Source organism: Nicotiana tabacum, chromosome 11, assembly GCF_000715075.1.
Source record: "Nicotiana tabacum cultivar K326 chromosome 11, ASM71507v2, whole genome shotgun sequence".
Classification (NCBI taxonomy): domain Eukaryota; kingdom Viridiplantae; phylum Streptophyta; class Magnoliopsida; order Solanales; family Solanaceae; genus Nicotiana; species Nicotiana tabacum.
The window spans coordinates 75,471,201-75,493,062 of NC_134090.1; the positions used below are offsets into that span (position 1 = coordinate 75,471,201).

Sequence of the window (21,862 nt, forward strand, 5' to 3'; positions counted from 1 at the left end):
TCAAGACCTCAACCAAACCTGCCAACAAGTCACATATCACCATTCAAACTCATACCAACCCTCAGAACACTCAAAGCAACGCCGAAACACCAAATCACCCTCGGATTCAAGCCTAAGGATTCCAAAACATCCAAATTCTGCCATCGATCAAAAAGTCTATCAAACCTCATCCGAATGACCTAAAATTTTGCATACACGTCCTAATTGACACAACAGACCTTCTCCAATTTCTGGAATTTCAATCCGTCCCTGATATCAAAATTTCCACTACCAACCGGAAGACGCCAAAACTCCAATTTCGCTAATTCAAGCCTAAATCTACCACGGACCTCCAAAATACACTCTGATCACGCTCCTAAGTCCCAAATCACCTTACGAAGGTATCCGAACCATAAAAAACAAGTTCCAAGATCATTTATTCACAAGTCAACTTTCGGTTGACTTTTCCAACTAAAGCTTCCCAAAAAGAGACTAAGTGTCTCATTTCTCTATAAAACCACTCTGAACCCAAACCAACCAACGCAATACGATGAAATGTAGCTAAACAGCACATAAAGAAGCAGAAATGGGGGAAACAGAGCGGTAACTCATGAAATGACCGGTCGGGTCGTTACAGTTGTATTCCATGTATTTCATTATATTCACTCTCTCGTTGTATTCCATGAATGTATTCAGATATCTTTTAATTAATATTATTTATGTATTTAGATGTATATATGTATTCAAATTGCTCTGTTTTTGTTGTATTTATCGGCTGGGAAAAATATTCAGCATATTTTCTCTGAAGATTGCTATGTTTTTGGGGTGTTTTTCGGTTGAAAATCATTTTTATAATTGGAAATACAAATTTTGTGTGTTATAATTGAGTTTGTTCAGTTATATTAGGAGTCTATTATGTTAATTGATTCACTTTCCGTTTAAAAACAGGTGAATAGACAATGAATTGCTATTTATGTTACTGTATTCACAAATACATATCGTGAATATAGTCGAATACAATAATCTGCCTAGTTGTAATCCCCTGTTTCACGCCGTGAATATAAAAATCTGTCTAGCTGTAATCCCATATTTCACGTCTTAAAATGCTACTGTAGCTTGAAAATATAGCTATAGAAAGTAATACAATAAATAACAACTACAACTAGCTAATAACCACTAAAACATAGTGGTTTAGGAAAGTTTCTCGTAATTCAAACAAAAGAATAACAAACACAAAAAGCAAAACAAAGCTATAACTCAAACGAAATGTTTTCTGCGCGTTTGACAAAAAGAAGTTAATAGAAAATCGAAATTTGTTCCTTCCAGGACATCCGATTAAAAAAATCGGAAAAAGCTTTCCCAACCCGGAGGCATTTTGGGAGGGACAAAGAAACTACTTGCCTGGCTCCTACTGCTGCGGCGACTAAGACGTGCACAAGTCGGTGGAGGTAATTCTCCTCCACACTATTCTTCTTCCTTTTTCTTCTCATTCTGGTTCTGTATAGCGAATCTTTTATTCAATTTTCTGAATTTGCTATTCTGATTTTATTTCTTTCTATCACATTTAAGTATTGTGCTATTTTCAGCCATGCATGTAATGTGATATTTATGCTGCTAATTATATTGCAGTTATTTGATAATTGGATGTAGTATGAGGAATACGTCTTTTTGCCTATCATAATTATCTTGCATTTTCCTTTTGGTTTAGCTAATATGAGTTTTTTTGTTGAGAATATCTAGCTAAAATGAGAATTATGTTTATTAAAGTAAATTATTCTTGACATTCATGTATCTGTTATACATTGTATATGTGGGCACACTCCTTCATTTCAAATAAGTACTTAGCCCCGTGTATAATTGAAATATTACACAAATATATGGGGCATAGGATTTCTATTATATAAGGACTTAAGTGTTTTGTTTTAAAATAGAGGAGTTGTATCCATATATAAGTAGATTAAATTAAATTGAATTAAAGTAGTCAAAAGGCAAATTGAAATTAAAGCAATCAAATTTTTATATATTAAGTTTTACGATTTGTTTACAACAACAAAAAAAAACCCAATATGATCCCAACAGGTGGGGTTTGGGGAGGGTAGTCTGTACGCAGACCTTATCCCTACCTAGTGCAGGTAGAGAGGTTGTTTCCAATAGACCCTCGACTCAGGAAGGGTAAGAAGAAAGAAGAGGAAAACAAGGAAGGAAGAAAGAAGGAAGAGAAAAGAAAAAGGGAGAGATAAAGGATAAGTAGTACCAAATAATAGCAATAGGGAATACAATACCCGAGACGAACAAAACCACATAACGTAATAAAAATCTAAGAATATGAAGGGACATGCATGCTACTAAGACTATTGGTGAACAACTAAAAACTACCCACTAACCTTCTACCATAATCCTCGACCTCCACACCCTACTATCAAGAGTCATGTTTCAGTGAGCTGAAGCAGCGTCATGTCCTGTCTAATCACCTCTCCCCAGTACTTCTTAGGCCTACCTCGACCTCTTCTCAAACTCTCCATGGCCAGCCTCTCACACCTCATGACAGCAGCATCAATGCTTCTCCTCTTAACATATCTGAACCATCTCAGCCTCGACTCTCGCATCTTGTCCTCCACGGGCTACTCCCACTCTATCCCGGATAGCTTCATTCTTAATCCTATCTCTCCTGGTACACCCACACATCCATCTCAACATCCTCATTTCTGTTACTTTCATATTCTGCATGTGGGAGTTCTTGATTGGCCAACACTCAGCCCCATACAACATAGCCGGTCGAACCACCACTCTATAAAACTTACCCTTAAGTCTTGGCGGCACATTCTTATCGCATAAAACACTGGAAGCGAGCCTCCACTTCATCCATCCCGCTCCGATGCGATGTGCGACATCTTCATCGATCTCCCCGTTACCCTGGATAATAGACCCGAGATACTTAAAACTCGCTCTCTTGGGGATAACTTGAGCATCAAGCTTTACCTTTACGTCTGCTTCATGGGTCCCGTCACTGAATTTGCACTCCAAGTATCCTGTCTTGGTTCTACTCAGTTTGAAACCTTTAGACTCCAAGGTCTGTCTCCAAACCTCCAACCTCGCGTTAACTTCGCTTCGCGTCTCGTCAATCAACGCTATATCATCGACAAATAGCATGCACCAAGGCACCTCCCCTTGGATGTGTCGCGACAGTACATCCATCGCCAAGGCAAATAAAAATAGGCTAAGAGCCAATCCCTGGTGTAACCCCATCACCACAGGGAAATGCTCCGAGTCACCACCCACAGTCCTCACCCGAGTCTTAGCATTATCGTACATATCCTTAATCACCCTAATGTACGCTATTGGTACGCCGCTAACCTCCAAACACCTCCACAGGACCTCCCTCGGGACTTTATCGTACGCTTTCTCAAGGTCAATAAACACCATATGCAAGTCCTTCTTCCTCTCCCTGTACTGCTCCACTAATCTCCTTACCAGATGAATCGCTTCCGTAGTCGAACGCCCCGGCATGAATCCAAACTGATTCTCGGAAATAGACACGCACCTCCTCACCTTGGCCTCCACTACCCTCTCCCAAACCTTCATAGTGCGACTCAACAACTTGATACCCCTATAATTGTTGCTTTTACGATATGTTTACAATAAATATTTTTTTCGTCACATGTTTGAAACAAAAACTTAGCCCCGTTAGAAAAGTGTCTTGAATTTTCTCTATTCAACTATGACAAGTTTCTTAGTGCCAACTTGTGTGTAAGTTATACTAAGTTGGTTGACAATTTGTTTTAAGACTTGAAAAGTTTGAATTGGCAGCCTATAAGACTCAAGTAGGGGGAAGAAAATTTCAAATTGATGTCGTTTGGTGATGTCAACAATAACATAAGCACAAGGTTTCATTCTCTATCAGAAAGATGTAGTCGTCTGTAGGACAATAGAGAGGTAAAGAGAGTTCTCTGTGCAATTTTAAGGTGTAAAGAGAATTGTAAACTAGAATGGGAGAAATGTTAGAGAAATAAGTGTTGGGATATACTTGTGTGAAATTCCTCTTGAAGTGAATTTCTGAGATATACTTTTGGGTATTTTTTGGGTAAATTAGAGTGGAGTCTCTAATTTGTATTATCGCTATACACACTTCTATCGTAGTGGAATTTCTCCTCCTTTCGCGGGCATGGACATAATTGGCCGAACCACGTAAATCTCGGTGTCACTATTTTTCTGTTGCAGTCACTATCTTATTTTGTTGTCTTTTTCAATCAAAAATATCAATTGATCGTGTCCGCGGTTAACAAATTGGTATAAGAGCTTGATGCATTGTGTTCATATTAAGGTGAGGTTCACAAGTTTTGATACACTTTGATTGTGTATTTCCTAATAGTTAACAATAAAATATGATGAGGGAATATGAGTTCCCTGTGTACCTACCAATCTTGGGGTTGCAATAGATGGAAGGTAAAGACCTTTTTACGGCATATATAAGGTGTTTAGATATCTATTCAATAGGTGAACGCTATAGAGTTTAAGATTGAAAGGCTTGCTTCTTTGCGGGAACTTCTTGATGGGAAGTTCGATTGGAGATTGAGTAAGCTACCATAATACAGAAATTGAAGTGCCGGCCAAGAGAATAGTATGGTTATTAAGTACAGACGCACTGAAGTATGTGTAGGTGTACAACACAGAGGAGTTCATAAGAAAGTTTTTGCCTACGATGCACAATTCTAGAGAGATCGAAACATTCCCATGAGTTAGAGAGCTTCAAGTAAGAGCGGATAGAGACTGAACCGATCCATTGTATTAGATAATTCAAGCCAGGACATTTGTTAAAAGAACGTACTGAATCTTTTCTATTAGAATTGGCAAGTTATATAGTGGTGCAACTTGTGTGCAAGTTGTACTAAGTTGGATTATAACTTGTTTATGACTTGAAAAGTTTAAAATTGACAACTTCTTATGATGTAAGAGATGACCCAAGCAAGAGAAAAAGTTCAAATTGATAAGATGATGTCATTGTGGAGGCAATCAGGAGGAAGAAAACTTTGAATAGGTAACCTCCAGTGACGTTAGCGAGACATAAGCCAATGAGATTTCATCTTTTATATAAAGGGCGCTGCTCTTTCATTTGGAATTATTGAGATCAACGAGGTATAGTTCTCTATAGGAATAACAAAGAGGTAGAGAGTGTTCTCTCTATAATTAAAGGTAGTAGAGAGAATTGTGAAGTATAATGGTAGAATTGAAAGGAAATATTAGAGAAGTGTTGGGATACACTTATGTGTAATTTCCTTGGACTGGATTTGCAAGATATTTTCTTGGCATTTCCTTGTCAAACTAAAGTGGAGTCTCTAATTTGTATTCTCTCTGTACACACTTCTATTATAGTGGAATTTCTCCTCCTTATTTGTGGATATAAGCATAAATGGCTTAATCACGTAAATCTCAGTGTCGCTATTTCTCTAAGGTCGTTACTATCTTATTTTGTTGTCTTGTTTAATCAACAGTATCTATTGATCCTGTCTGCAACGTAATGAATTGATGTTATCATTTGATAACCTCATGCCTATGTCATCGCATACGTCACTGAAGGTTACTAATTCGTACTTTTCTTCCTCCTGCGTGACTCATCGCTGACCTCACCGAAGGTTATCAGTTTGAACTTTTCTTCCTCTTTCTTAAGTCATCTCTTACATCATAAGAGATTGCTAAATAAAACTTTTCAAGTCATAAACAAGTTGCAAGCCAACTTAGTATAACTTGCACACAAGTTGCCACTAAGCAACTTGCCAGGTTTGAATATGAAACTTCAGGACACTTTTCTAACAAATCTCCACCTGGGCTTGAATTTCTATTACGGTGGATCAACTCATTCTCATATTACTTGGAAGTTCCCCAACTTCATGGAAACTTCTGTTATCATGGAATTATTTTGAGTTCTCCTAACTGTGTCTCCCTATGTATGGTCCTTTTTAGGAACTCTTCTGAGTTGTGAATCTACACATCCTTGCATCAGCACTCCACCTTCCATTTTTATTATAGCAGCATAGAACCTTCTCTTGGTTTGCAGTACAATGCATCTACTGGGAATTCGGTGGTATGGTGGCTTTCTCCACCTCACCTCGAACTTCCAGCTAAGGAGCTTGCTCCCAACATGAACAAGTTGCAAGTTAACTTAGTAAAACTTGCACACAAGTTGCCACTAAACAACCTGCCAAGTTTTGAATAAAGAAAATTCGAGGCACTTTTCTAACAAACCCAATGTGTAATGGAAATGCTACACAAACATATTGGCTATAGGATTTCTATTATATATGAAATTAAGTGTTAGGTTTTGAAATAGAGAAATTGTATCCATATATAAGTTGATTAAAATAAATTGAAGTAAAGTAATCAAACGGAAAAGTGAAATTAAAGAAATAAGATTTATATATATTAACTTTTGTGGAATTTAAAAAAGGGAATAAATATTTTCGTGGGCACTTGTTTGAAAATTTTGATTAGAAATCTTGTTAGAGCTGTTTATACCTAATATATTTGCCATGTTTTCTTTCAAATGTTAAAGTGGTCAGAAAAGCAATGGGTGTAATATGTTGTAAGAAAGTTTCAAATCCTTTGAACATGAAATTGGAAAGCTTCAGGTGTGATTAAACCTTTTAAGTAGGAAAATAAGAATATATATATATATATATATATATATATATATATATATATATATATCTTTTAGAACCCCTAAAGGGGAAATGAGTACAACCAATTCCGAATAATGGTATCTTGTTGGCTCCTCGATCTCTTTTGATCTCTTTTTTATTTTTCCATAAACTCTAGTATAGAAAATTTTATCTTTTAATTTCAATTTTCCTTGTAATTATTTCACTCAATTTATATTGATTTATTTGGTCAGAGGTACACTCTGTTTGTTTTAATATCAAATACTTCGACCCCCTATCTAATGAAAATCGCATACAAAGTATTTGAAATACATTGGCACTCGTTCTTTCTCATTTTGATTAATGGTTAATATATTCGGAACACATTTATGATTTTTTTCCATTAATGGTTAAGATTATACGTTAGTAGAAATTATAAAGAATTTCTAATACTTTCATTTTAATTTTTGTCATTATTTTATTTGTATAATTATTGATCTGAGATGAGTTTATATGGAGTAACATAGTGAGGATTCATATAATCGACTCCAACTTAAGATGAGCTTATATGGAGTGAGATGATCAGTGAGGATTCATATAGCCGACCCCAACTTGAGATGAGTTTATATGGGAGTAAGATGATCTGTGCGGATTCATATAGTCAACTCCAATTTGTTTGGGATTGGAGCTTAGTTGTTGTTGTAATGGTTAATATTTGTTCTAGGATTTTCATTATATAGGAGCTTTGGTTCTTGGTTTTGAATTGCAAGGACATATCCACGATTCTGTAAAATTATTATTATTATAAGGGTATTTAGGGTGATTTATTCTGCCTGTTAAAGATAATGTTGTGTCCAATCTATATCTTATACCATTAATTTTCAAGCTTTTTGTGTCTATAACGACTCTCGTGTCTATATCCAGGCTACTCTAAATAAGCAAACTAGCTGAAAAATATATATTGGATAGGCATTCGGTTGAAAGCTAATTTGAGAATGCAGAGCATTCAAGCAACTCCAACCGCATCTCAACAATTTATTAATGGGGAGAAATGTCAACTCTGCATATTGTGCTCTTAGCAGAATGCAAGATTGCATGCCCGCTATGACTTTGCCTCCTTATGGTATGTCTTATTTAATAGCATCATTTGCTGTATCAGGTGAAGTGATATATATTCTATTGCTTCGAACTATGCAGGTTCTCATATAGGATTTCAGAGACTGTCCATACGATGTGGGGTTAAGTTTCGCCCTTGCATTGACATACACAAGGTGTAGTGCTTTCCTTTTTATGGTTTACCTTTACATTTCGGTATCCCTAGTTTGAGCTATGTATATCTTTTAAAGGTTTAAGTTTAACTTGGAAAGGCCTAATGCCTGGTTCTCTCTTTCTCTTCCCTAAAGTGAGCTGTGAAACTAGTTGAGGGATAGTTAGTCTATTTTTCTTAGGGTTTATGTTAGATGAGTGCAATGCAGGGGTTTGGTAGTCTTTTTGTTACACATATTTAAAGTTAAGTTAGTTCTACAAGTTTCACGTGCTAGCACTGATAGAATGACTTAAATCGTGCCACATAAACTGTCATAATGTAGGAAGAATAGTGTGATATTTTGGTTTCGATGAGAACATATGTTGGTTATTTTAGAACCCTTCAAGCTGGACAGTAGAAAGAAAGATACACAGGTGTGGCTGGCAAATAATAAAAGGAATTCTACAGTTGGTAGCTGCTGTAACGTTGCATTAGCAAGAGCTTTGCTTACCCCTTTATATATCTTGAATCTTTGTTTGTTTCTGCTTTCGCGTATACCACCATTTCCAATTTACTCTGTAGTAGTTCTGCCTTTTTTTTTGTGATCGTTAGTTGTAGATTATATTTCTTTTATTTCTTGTATTTTAATTCGTCGCCTGTTTTAGTGACTTTTAGTTGTAGATTATATTCTTTTATTTTTAATTCGTCGCTTGTTTTGGGGTAGTGCTTGCGTAGTGTCTCTTAGATTATAGTGGCTTTGGTGAACGATGATAGGGTAAGGTCTTGTCCTCGGGGAGGTCACCGCGGGGGAGGGGGTGCGGGGGCAAGGGGCAATGGGGGTAAAAGAGCTAAGGGATCCACTAGGCTGAGAGTTGGGTCTTGGAACATAAGAACATTAACTAGGAAGTCTATAGAGTTAGTGAAGATTCTCCAGAAGAGGAAGATTAATATAGCTTATGTCCAGGAGACTACTGACTAGATGGGTAGGAGCTAAGGCGTGGGATGTGGACGGGTTTAAACTATGGTATCCTGGGAGCGCAGGGGGCAGGAACAAGGTAGGTATTTTGGCTGATAAGGACCGCCGGAAACTAGTGGTGGAGGTTAGGAGAGTGAACGACATGCTGATAACTATTAAGCTAGTTGTTGGTGGATTTACTTTGAACATAATCAGCGCCCCCAAGTAGGTTTGGATGAGGAAGTCAAAAGGCATTTCTGGGAGGATTTGGATGAGATGGTGCGTGGAATACCACACACTGAGAAGCTTTTCATTGGAGGAGATTTCAACGGCCACATTGGAGCGACATCTGGGGTTATGATGATGTGCATAGTGGCTTCGGTTTTGGAGATCAAAACAAAGGAACTTCACTGTTGGATTTTGCTAGAGTGTTTGATTTGATCATAGCAAACTCGAGTTTTTCGAAGAAGGTGGAACACTTGGTCACCTTCCGGAGCTCGGTGGCCAGGACCCAAATTGATTATCTACTCTACAAGAAGTTCGATAAAGGTCTTTGCACAAATTGCAATGTCATCCCGAGTAAGAACCTCACGGCCCTGCATAGGCTCTTAGTCATGGACCTTGAGAACAAGAGGAAGATGGCGATGTTCAAGGATCAAGCGAGGAGCCTTGACAGAAGACAAACCGCAGGAGTTGGGGGTTAAGCTGTTGACTATGGGGGCTTGGAGGAGTAGTGGGGACACGAGCGTTATGTGGACCACGACCGCGCAGTGCATTAGGGAAGTTGCTAGAGAGGTATTAGGGGTCTCGAAGGGCTACTCTGGTAGTGGAATGGAGAGGTCCAAGAAAAGGTGAAAACCAAGAAAGCAACATATATGAAGCTAGTGGAAACATAGACGAGGGGAAGAAGAGGTCGAATACGGAGTGGTATAAGTCGGTTAAGAAGGAGGCGAAGTTAGGAGTTATGGTGGCGAATACTGCAGCATTTGGTCGTTTATATGAAGAACTTGAGGGTAAAAACGGGGATAGGAGGTTGTTCAGGCTAGCCAAGGTGAGAGAAAGAAAAGCCCGTGACTTGGACCAAGTGAACTGCATCAAGCATGGAGAAGATAGAGTTATGCTGGATAAGGCGCATATCCGTCGTAGATGGCAGACTTACTTCCATAGTCCCTTGAACGAGGAGGGGGACAAAAACATCGTTTTGGGTGATTTGGAATCCTCTGAGAGTCATTGTGACCTTGAGTATTGTTGGTGGATTAGAGTTGAGGAGGCCATGGGGGCTATGCGTAAGATGAGTAGGGACAAAGCGACCGAGCCAGATGAAATCCTGGTGGAGTTTTTGAAGAGTGTGGGTAGGGCGGGCTTGGAGTGTCTCACTAGGTTATATAGTGTCATTTTTAGAACAAAAAAGATGCCCGAAGAGTGGAGGTCGAGCATGATGGTTCCTTTGTACAAGAACAAGGGTAATATCCAAAATTGCAACAACTATCGGGGCATTAAGCTGCTTAGTCATACTATGAAAGTTTGGGAAAGGGTGATTGAGCTAAGGGCGAGGAGGAGTGTGTCGATTTCCGAGAACCAATTCGGGTTTATGCCTGGGCGGTTGACTACGGAAGCCATTCACCTTGTTAGGAGATTGATAGAACATTATAGGGAGAGGAAGAGGGACCTGCATATGGTGTTCATCGACTTAGAAAAGGCTTACGATAAAGTCCCGAGGGAGGTTCTTTGGAGGTGTTTGGAGGTTATAGGTGTACCTATGGCCTACATTAGGATTAAAGACATGTATGATGGATCGAAGACCCGGGTGAGGACAATGGGAGGGGACTCGGACCATTCCCTGGTCATGATGGGGTTGCACCAGGGGTTGGCACTCAGCCCTTTTTTTGTTTGCCCTGGTGAGGGACGTACTGACGCGCCCCATCTAAGGGGAGCTGCCGTGGTGCATGTTATTTGCAGAGGATATTTATTGATTGACGAGGCGTGAGACGGTGTTTACCCGAGGTTAGAGGTGTGGATGCAAACCTTAGAGTCCAAAGGTTTCAAGTTGAGCAGGACCAAGACAGAATACTTGGAGTGTAAGTTCATTGGTGCAACTTAGGGAGTGGAAGGGGAGGTGAGGCTGGATTTACAAGTCATCCCTAGGAGAGGTAGCTTTAAGCACCTTGGGTCTATTATACAGGGGGATGGGGAGATTGACGAAGATGTCACACATCGTACTGGGGCGGGATAGATGAAATGGAGACTTGCTTCCGAAATTTTGTGTGACAAGAAGGTGCGACCAAAACTTAAAGGTATGTTTTATAGAGCGGTGGTCAGACTGACTATATTGTATGAAGATGAGTGTTGGCCAGTCAAGAGCTCCCATATCCAGAAGATGAAGGTAGCAGAGATGAGAATGTTGAGATGGATGTGCGGGCACACCAGATTAGATAGGATTAGGAATGAAGTTATTCGGTAGAATGGACCCTATTGAGGACAAGATGCGGGAAACGAGTCTTAGATGGTTTGGACATGTGAGGAGGAGAAGCACAAACGCCCCATTAAGGAGGTGTGAGGGGTTGACATTGGAGGACCTAAGGAGAGGTAGATATAGGCTGAAGAAGAATTGGGGAGAAGTGTTTAGGCAAGACATGGCGCAACTACAACTGACCAAGGACATGGCCCTTGATAGGAAGGTGTGGAGATCGAGCATTAGAGTTGTAGGTTAGGAGGTAGTTTGGCATTGTTTCTACTTTTAGTATGTGCTCTTGTATTCTGTTGGTAACTACCCATCATTTCTTGTATTTCGGTCATCTTACTATCTTGTTGTTATTTATGTTGCTTTTACATGGCTTCTCGGTGTTATCCTTTCTTATTTATCTTTTCATTAATGTGGTGCTTATGCTTTCCTGAGCCAAGGGTCTATTGGAAATAACCTCTCTATCTCCACAAGGTAGAGGTAAGGTTCGCATATACACTACCCTCCCCAGACCTCACTATGTGGGATTATACTGGGTATGTTGTTGTTGTTGTTGTATTAGCTGCTGTAACGTGTTTCAGGAAAATTGAATAATTGGATGGAGGCATTGCCTTGGAAGATGATATGGAAAACGAAAGCACCATCAGAAGTATCATTCTTTTGCCGGAATGCTGCAAGAAATGCCTGTGTAACTCAAGATTTGCTCCAGAGGAGATGATTTATAATATGCAGCAGGTGTTATCTGTGTGAGAAGAAAGTAGAATCAACAATCACATACTGATTTACAGTGAATTCTCCTGGTAGATCTGGACAGACTTGTTATGTATGTTTGGAGTGCAACTGGTGATGCCAAGAGATGTGCAGAGTTTATTGTCAAGCTGGCAAGTAAGGAAGATTGGAGGAAGCAATAACAAAATTCGGAGAACACCTCCTTTATGCATCTTATTGAGTATATGGTTGGAAAGAAATAGGGGGTGTTTTGATGGAGAAATGAAACAGATAGCAGCTGTGAAGTATAAATGCGGAGAGAATTTGTTTTACTGGTGTAAGGAGAGGGCAGTAGAAGATTTCTCAGATGTTTTAGACTTTTAAAGATTCATTTATTGGCAGTACCATCTTGGTACTTTCTTTAATAAAACTTACTTACCTTGTCAAAAAAAAAGATAAAAGAAATTTTAAGAAAAAAGTGCAAAAGATATTGGTAGTCATTTAGGCTAATAACTCATACTTGAAACTTGTTAAAATAGGTATGTATATGTTAGAGGAGGTGAAGAAATCCTTTGACTTTGTGATGATTACTTGACAAGGTCAGAGTTGCACTTGATTCAGAATTTGCGTTACTAAGCTCACATTATTCAATCTACTGAATACTTACAAAAATTAAGTTGTGTTTCAGGGAAAAGTTAAACAAATTGTTGGATCCACTCTTCGAGATTCTAAGGAGGGAAATACGAGTCTGGTCACTAACTTTGAATCTGATAAATCAGCTGCAGAATATGCGAAGCTTTACAGAGATGATGGACTTTTAGGTGGTCATGTTATTATGCTTGGAGTAGATCCTTTGAGCATATCAGCTGCAATTGAAGCATTGCATGCTTACCCTGGTAATTAGTGTTCTTTTTTCTTGCTCCTTTAACAGTAATTGTCATTTTTGCCATTCCAATATTTCTTGTCTGACCTTTGCGTCATAACAATATATATCTCTGTTTATTCTAGTTTTTGATGTTATAGAGATTACAAGCTTCTCTCTCTCTCTTTTTTTTTTTTTTTGGTGAGACAAGCTTCTCAAATTGAAATCAATCAAATTACTCTTAAGCATACTGCTCGCACCATCTTTAAGAGTTTACTTTTTGAGGTTTCTAAAAAGGAGGATGTGATTTGATCTATGTTGCACGGACTCTTCAATTTTGGTGCCGTCCCCGTCCCGATACGAGACTTGGACGGGTGCTGGAGCGGGAAACGTCCCGGATACGGTCAACCGACTTCGGACACTTTGACCGGAGTCCATCGACAAATTTGGGAGAAAGATTGAGATTTTGATTTCTCAAAATCAAAAATTAAACAGATTTAAGTTATGGAAAATGGCATACTTCAATGTTGTAGTATTTTTGTCTCATATTTGATGCTTTGTGTGTCGGAGAAACCAAAAATTCAAAGTGTCATGTTCTGATTTTGTACTTCATGTAGACCTAGCATGTAGTCTCAATATTTACAATATTTTTATAGCTCTATTTTTTATTATTTTGAATTTTCTTAGCCGTATCCCCGCACCCATATCTATATCCAGATTCGCACCCCCGAATCTTAAAATTTAGATTTTTCCGAATCCGATACTCGGAACCGTCCCCGTATCGGATACCCGCACCCGAGTCCGAGCAACGTAGGATTTGATGCTGGTATAGACTGTTAAAAGTATTATTAGAAAACTTCTATCAAACTTCACATTAGCCGCAGATGCTATATCTGAGTATCACAATCATGCGCATTTGCTATTACAACAACAATAACAAACCAAGTGTAATCTCACAACCATGGGCGGATTTATAGGGGAGACTATGGGGCAAGTGAACTCATGGATTCTTCGCAAAATTAGATATTTTATGTATATATTTTCTAAACTTAATATAATATTAACTATTGGCACCCCTGCTCCAATAAGGTTGAATGGTGCACTTGGTTGAAGGTTGAGTTATTTACCAAGAGGAATAGAGATCAATTCCCACTTAATACAATTTTTCCTCCTTTTTTTAGTAATGCACCCATGTACTAAAAATCCTAGATCCGCCTCTGCTCACAAGTGGGATTTGGGGAGGTAGTGTGTACGTAGCCTTACCCCTACTTTGAGAAGGTAGAGAGGTTGTTTCTGATAGACCCTCGGCTCAAGAAAAAATAAAAGCAGTAAGTTGGGCTCCGCTGTATCATTTCCACTATATGTAGATTTATTTCATTCCAATGCTCAATAATAGAAGACAGATTGTTGGTTCTCTAAAATTTGCTAAATCTCACTCTTATCCCTATATGAACATACGCATCTCTAACCAGAATAAGAAGAATCCTAACAAACACTGTACCTAATTTAAGTGTAATAAAAGTCAACAACTAAGCCTTAATCCAACTAGTTGCAGCTCATATGGATCTTCTGCTTCCACAGTATTATGTTTTTAGCTAAATTCTCATTTATTTTAGGAGACTGTAAGGTCTTTTGAGATAACTATGTTTCATGTGATTTTTGGTCTATTCTATTAGCTTTTATCATCTTTAACAATCATATTGCCACCCCAATTGGCAGATGCATGTGAAGACTGATTTAAGACTGGGCATACCATTTCAGAGCACCTTCTCTCATTCTGTCCTTGTGATACAACAACAACAACAACCCAGGAAAATCCCACAAGTGGGGTCTGGGGAGGGTAGTATGTACGAAGACCTTACCCCTACCCCAAAGGGGTAGAGAGGCTGTTTCCGAAAGACCCTCGGCTCAAGATAATAAGAAAAACAAGAAAAACAAAAGGGGAGAATATTAGTTTCACCATAGAGATCATAGGAAAAATAGGAACCTAAAATGCATAAGAAAAATACAAGACAGAAATGATGGCTAGTAAATAGATCTAGCACTGAAAAGAGAAAATATTAAGACACGACAATGCCCCTAGTAATTTTCGATTAAAACCTTACCAGACTAGGCTCACAATGGAACAAAGTAACGCAAGACTCAACTAGCTCCTAGCCTACAACTGTAATACTCGACCTCCACAAATTTCTATCAAGTGTCATGTCCTCGGAAATCTGAATTCTCGTCATATCCTGCCTAATCACTTCTCCCCAATACTTCTTAGGCCGCCCTCTACCTCTTCTCGTGCCCTCCACAACCAGCCGCTCACACCTCCTCACTGGAGCATCTGGGCTTCTCCTCATTACATGCCCGAACCATCTGAGCCGCGCTTCTCGCATCTTGTCATCAATGGGAGCCACGTGCACCTTCTCCCGAATATCATCATTTCTAATCTTGTTCATCCTGGTGTGCCCGCACATCCACCTCAACGTTCTCATTTCAGCTACTTTCATCTTTTGGATATGTGAGATCTTAACAGGCCAACACTCCGCCCCATACATCATGGCCGGTCTAACCACCGCTTTATAGAACTTACCTTTGAGTATTGTTGGCACTCTTTTGTCACACAAAACTCCGGATGCTAACCTCCACTTCATCCATCCTACCCCAATACGGTGTGCGACATCTTCATCAATCTCCCCTCCCCCATGGATAACTGACCCAAGGTACTTGAAGCTTCCGCTACTTGGGATAACCTGTGATTCAAGCCTCACATCCACGCCCACTTCCCCCGGCTCAGTGCTGAAAATACACTCCAAGTATTCCGTCTTCGTTCTACTCAGCTTGAAACCTTTAGACTCAAGAGTATGTCTCCAAACTTCCAGTCTCTCGTTAACACCGGTTCGTGACTCATCGATCAGAACTATGTCATTGGCAAATAGCATGCACCATGGCACCTCCCCCTGTATATGGTTTGTTAACGCATCCATCACCTGGGCGAATAAGAATGGACTGAGCGCAGAGCCTTGGTGTAATCCCATTTCAACCGGAAAGTGCTCAGAGTCGCCTCCTACCGTCCTAACCCGAGTCTTAGCCCCATCATACATGTCCCTAATCGCCATAATATAGGGAATCGGCACACCTTTTGCCTCCAAGCATCTCCATAGAACTTCTCTAGGAACCTTGTCATACGCTTTCTCCAAGTCAATAAACACCATGTGCAGATCCTTCTTTCTCTCTCTGTGATACTACTCTGTGATCACCATGTCCTTGTGATACTACTCTGCATTTTGTCTGATGTGCTTATTTCTGATATTGTCCATATGTGTGCTCCTCACATTTTCTGGTCTCACAATCTTTATTTACAGCTTGCCTTGCACCTTTTTGGTATTTCATATAGCGCAGACTCCTCCACGCTCTTTCAATTCCATGTTACATTTTTATCTATCATGCCATTTTCCTGGAAGACCAAGCTTATCTAAATTGTGTGTTTAGGCACCAATTGACTCAATTAAACTCTATACTGAAGTAGTTGGAGTGTGCAGCACGAATCCTCATTATTACTTGGTTACTGATACATTTATCTAACTGCATTTGAAATTTAAGCTGTTGACCCCCTCGATTACAACTTTACCAAGAAACTCTTTACTTTGATTTCTGTTACTGGAATCAGTAGCATCTTAGAATAGGGTTGATACTATATTTCATCTCACAGATTTTTTCCTCTGGTGAACTCCTTTGAGGATAAAAAAAAATCTAGGTGGGTTGCAAGTTGGAGGTGGAATCAAATCGGAAAATTCATTAAGTTACATTGAAGAAGGAGCCAGCCATGTCATTGTCACATCAGTATGTTTTCAATAGTAATTTCTTGTTAAGCAGCAATCTTTTGAGCCATTCTTTCATATTACATTTTCCTAGGATCTACAATTGTTGTTTATCTCTTGAGCTTACAGATCATTAAAATACTTGTACAATTTGCATGGATATAAAGAGATTTAAATGCCTACCACATTGAATATGATTTCTTTCTGATATACTAATATTGCACATTTCATGGGAATGGAAGCAGATGGAGGCCTATTCTAATCCTTGAATTGATATTTTCATAGTAGTGTGTATTCACTAAACAGTCCAGACTTCTCTCCATGTCTGTTGGTTGGATGGGGCAGGGCATGGAGGAGTAATTGTCCGTCTTAATCTGAATCAGCATGTGCATCTGCACTTTTCTAATAGATCAAATAAAATTCTGGCGGAGCCATTATTTCCAGCTCTAAAAGGTTAAATTTGGGATTGGTATAACTATGATAAACATGTGTATTGGCTGGAAGCAAACTAGTATGCGATGGAAGAGCTAAAGCAAACATGTGATTGATCTGGAAGCAAACGATGAAAGTAATAACAGATTACTGTTTGAAGGTGGTTGGGCTGCAGGAATGCTGTTGAAACAGCATCAGTTGCAGAATTAAAAGAGAGAAATTACAAGAAGCTGGGGTAGGGGCTAGCGAGAGTGAGGAGAGGGCCTTACGAAGCATTTTGTGTTAACCTTTTGTTCTTGATACTGAAGGATGATATCAGTTATCTTATAGAAGTTAATTGCCAACTTATTAAAAAAAAAGGTTGATCGACAAAACACAACCTGTTGACCAGAAAATAATTTGGAATTTAACCAAGAACCAGTCTGTTTGAGCAACACTTGCTATAGAGAACTGTATTAAATCCCAAAATACCCGACAACGGCGCCTTAATATCCCAAATCAGAATAGAACCTTGAAATCTGCAGCATTAATAAGTACTAGAAACAGTAGATAAATTCAGGAAAAGGAAAAAGCTTTGAAAATGAATTGTATAACATTAGCATAGGGATTATGAGTTCCTTTGAATTTCTTGTGTTCTTTGATGGGTTTTTTCCCCAAGTCTTGTAGAGAAATTGATGTTATACCTCGTTTATTGCTCTGACGATAGACGATAGACGTACTGACTCGTCACACCCGAGGGGAGGTGCCGTGATGCATGTTATTTGCAGACGACATTGTTTTGATTGACAAGACGCGGGACGGTGTTAACGCGAGGTTAGAGGTGTGGAGACAGACCCTGGAGTCTAAAGGTTTCAAGTTGAGCAGGACCAAGACAAAATACTTGGAGTGTAAGTTTAGTGGTGCAACTCGGGGAGTGAAAGGGGAGGTGAAACTGGATTCACAAGTCATCCCTAGGAAGGGAAGTTTTAAGTACGTTGAGTCTATTATACAGGGGGATGGGAGATTGACGAAGATGCCACACATCGTATTGGGCTGGGATGGATGAAATGGAGACTTGCTTCCGGTGTTTTGTGTGACAAGAAGGTGCCACCAAAATTTAAAGGTGTGTTTTATAGAGCAATGGTCAGACCGATTATGTTGTATGGGGCTGAGTGTTGGCCAGTCAAGAGCTCCCATGTCCAGAAGATGAAGGTAGCAGAGATGAGAATGTTGAGATGGATGTGCGAACACACTAGGTTAGACAAAATTAGGAATGAAGTTATTTGGGACAAGGTGAGTGTGGACCCTATTAAGGACAAGATGCGGGAAGCAAGGCTTAGATGGTTTGGACATGTGAGGAAGAGAAACACAGACACCCCAGTAAGGAGGTGTGAGAGGTTGACAGTGGAGGGCCTCAGGAGAGGTAGAGGTAGGTCGAAGATGAGTTGGAGTGAGGTGATTAGGCATGACATGGCGCAGCTACAACTGACCAAGGACATGACCTTGATAGGAAGGTGTGGAGATCGAGGATTAGGGTAGTAAGTCTCAGCTTACCAACCTCTAGCCATTAGTCATAGACTTACCAAAACTAGCCAAGTACATATAAAAATTGAAAAACCAAATAAATAAGGTTCTTTTTCTCAAAGAATCACATGCAAAAATCACCTTCCATATTTTTAAGCGCGATTAGCAACATTAGATGAAAGACGGAGAGGAAATTTCATGGATGAGGTGGCAAATAAGGTGATGAAATACAATATTCCAAAAATCTAAACAAAAAAAACTTTTTCAATGGGTATAGTTGAAATTCATTGAAAACATATAGATAAGTCAATATACAAAATTTGAGGAAGATTGGAGGTGATTTGGAATTGTTTTGTATCAAAATTCGTAATTAAATCGAGTTAAAAAAATTCTTCTGCGACACATGTATCACGCATGTATCTCACACAGAAGTATACATGTGATACACAATTGATACAAATATGATACATATGTGATACACAAATGATACATAGTATGATACACATATTATTTTTTCATGTTCAGTTTTTACTTCGAATTTTCAATTCAAACCACCACAAAACTTCACCTAATCATCCTAAAACTGAGATTTAAGCTCCTTAAGATGTACCCAATCTATTCTAATAACACCCACTCAAAAGAAAGCAAAAATTTGATATTATTTGCTACAAATAGCTAATTGGCTAATATTAGTAATATTTTATGAATTGGCCAATTTTTGTAATGAGCTACTAATAAATAGACATAGCTGGTAGTTTCCCCTTTCTTTTACTCGATTGGATTCTTGATGAATGGGGCATCAAAGGCTCTTTTCCAAAGAAAATAAATTATATAGATATTGTTAATTAGATACTTTTTGACTAAAATGCAGTATGTTTTTAACAATGGGCAAATGGACCTTGAGAGACTGAAGGAACTCTCTCGTGTTGTTGGAAAACAAAGGCTTGTTTTGGATCTTAGTTGCCGGAAAAAGGTAAATTTGTTCTCTCCTCTTCTCTCTCTCACTTTTTGCTTTTAAATAGATTAGTTGTCTTCTTTTGCTGGAACCTAAGGAAATTTGTTCTATCTTGTATGAATTCTTCTTTTCCTGGCAAGGCTAAAGAAAATTTCAGGCCATGTCAGAATAGGATTAAACAAGAATTCTTAAAGGGTTACAGCTAATTTGTTTACTTGCAGAATGTTTCTTATTGAACTAGGCAATCCAAATTGGTAATGTTAATGAGACTGGCTTACGCTGGATTCGTTGATTAAATTTGTGCAATTGACTCAGTTCATGCTTCCTTTCTTCTATCATATATAAGTCTCCCCGATGACCTGAAATTATGGCATGCAGGAGGGTGAATATGTAATTGTTGCAGACAGATGGCAGAAGTTCAGTGATGTACATCTTGATCAGAAGCTTCTGGATTTTCTTGCGCAGTATGCTGATGAGTTTCTGGTTCATGGAGTTGATGTTGAAGGCAAAAAGTCAGTCCCAGCACAATATCTTATCCCTTGGTTGAGTTGCTACAACAATTAAAATAGATGTGATAATGAAAGGTTCTATGGCTTGGTATTTTGACCAAAAACTGCGCAAGTTGTCGGACTGCCAAAAATGCTTAAGAAATCAACGAACAGCTCCTCAATCCCAAACAAATTTGGTTCAGCTATTACCTATATGCTTAAGAAAGAGAAAAGAGAACCATGTCAACTGTTCCCGTAATTTTTGAAGGCAAACCGTTTACCCTAGCAACAATTCTGAATAAGCATACTAAATGTCTTGATTTGTCTCTGCTTGAAGAAAAGTATGCTGTTGTAATCCACTATAATTGTTGGCTGTTGAGTAACGCTGGAAAGAAAAAGTGAAGATCTTGAATTTTGCTACATGTATCTCCTTCTGCAGCATTCTCAAAATATAACACACTAGAATGCGATGTTAATATGAAGAACAATGGATTAGTTAAATTGGACATGCTTTTGTGTCACTGTTCATTAAGCAAACGTGACATTCTACTTCTTTTGTACCTCAGGCTGGGAATAGATGAGGAACTTGTGGCATTGCTTGGCGAGTACTCCTCTGTAAGTGCCTGACAAGATTCTTGACCTATATGTACATGTTTTCCCCATTATCCTTTTTTAATTCACTCAATTTTTTGGGACGGTATAAATTGATTGCATTAGACAGCGCTCATCTAGACATGACAGTAACACTTCTTTTCCTGCATTCATTTGCTTTTACTATCTAGAAAGGTTGACGAATCATGATCTGTCTTTAAGCGCAGAGACCTGTTACATTGTTATAATACTCATTTAGCTCCCATGCAGAAATATCCTGAGAGGATGTGTGCAATCTCAAGCCTAATGCATGTATGGGCTATGATGAAACATTATTGAACCTTTCATTGCACAATTTTACCTTTGTAGCAGCTTAGTACTATGCTATTATGCTTTTCATTTTGGTAACATACAATTTCTTTAATATATTATGTGACCTAATTATCATCATGTTCATATCAGATTCCTGTAACATATGCCGGAGGTGTTACTATAATGGATGATCTGGAAAATATCAAAGTTGCAGGCATGGGGCGTGTGGATGTCACCGTAGGCAGTGCTTTGAATATATTCGGAGGTAACTTATCATACAAAGATGTTGTGGCTTGGCATTCACAGCAGTATTATTTGGCAAAGGCATCCTAACTTCCCATTGCACTTTCAGACTTCAATCTAGAGCTGATGATAGACTATATGTAATTTTCAGATTATGAGATTGTCAGGGGGATGCTATATGAATTATGATCTTGAATTCTTTTTGCCCAAGAATGTCTATTGTCAGAAAGGTCAAAATTTGCTCATGTACTATATGAAGTTGCTCAATTTTGCCCACTATTACACTTTTGGTTCATTCATACCCTTATCGTTAGCAACTCGTGTTTGCCCTTACTATTAATGGAGCTCCAACATGAAATGGATGGACTCCACGTGTCCGAATTTTTCCCTCCACCTTTTACTATGATTTAAAATTACCATGAAGTTGTCAAGTTGAAGTTCCTTTAAAGGTCAAGGGTGAAGATGAGACTTTCCTAACTATGGGGTAATATTAGATCAAATGTTTTTACGGAGGGTAAAGTTGCTCAATTTCGACTGTCAAATTTGATTTTATTCACTTGTCATAATAATGATGTCAGCAATAATCTGCCTTTTTGTTCATGATGTCTGCTTTTTGACTATTGGAATTAGATATAGCTTATTCTTGATTAGGCTATCAACATTTTGGACTGTCTCAATGCATCATACTG

At 38.8% G+C, this 21,862-nt stretch overlaps 1 protein-coding gene across 1 annotated transcript; it reads left to right on the forward strand.

Moving 5' to 3' along the window:
- The first annotated feature begins 1,190 nt into the window (after positions 1-1,190).
- On the forward strand, positions 1,191-21,439 carry LOC142166301 (1-(5-phosphoribosyl)-5-[(5-phosphoribosylamino)methylideneamino] imidazole-4-carboxamide isomerase HISN3, chloroplastic-like). Its single transcript, XM_075225178.1, has 9 exons — positions 1,191-1,427; positions 7,536-7,734; positions 7,809-7,882; positions 12,670-12,877; positions 16,586-16,671; positions 19,456-19,557; positions 19,918-20,051; positions 20,594-20,642; positions 21,081-21,439. Exons 2-9 carry the CDS (start codon positions 7,653-7,655, stop codon positions 21,261-21,263), a joined length of 918 nt encoding a protein of 305 aa, XP_075081279.1. The 5' UTR covers positions 1,191-1,427; positions 7,536-7,652; the 3' UTR covers positions 21,264-21,439.
- Positions 21,440-21,862: the final 423 nt, after the last annotated feature.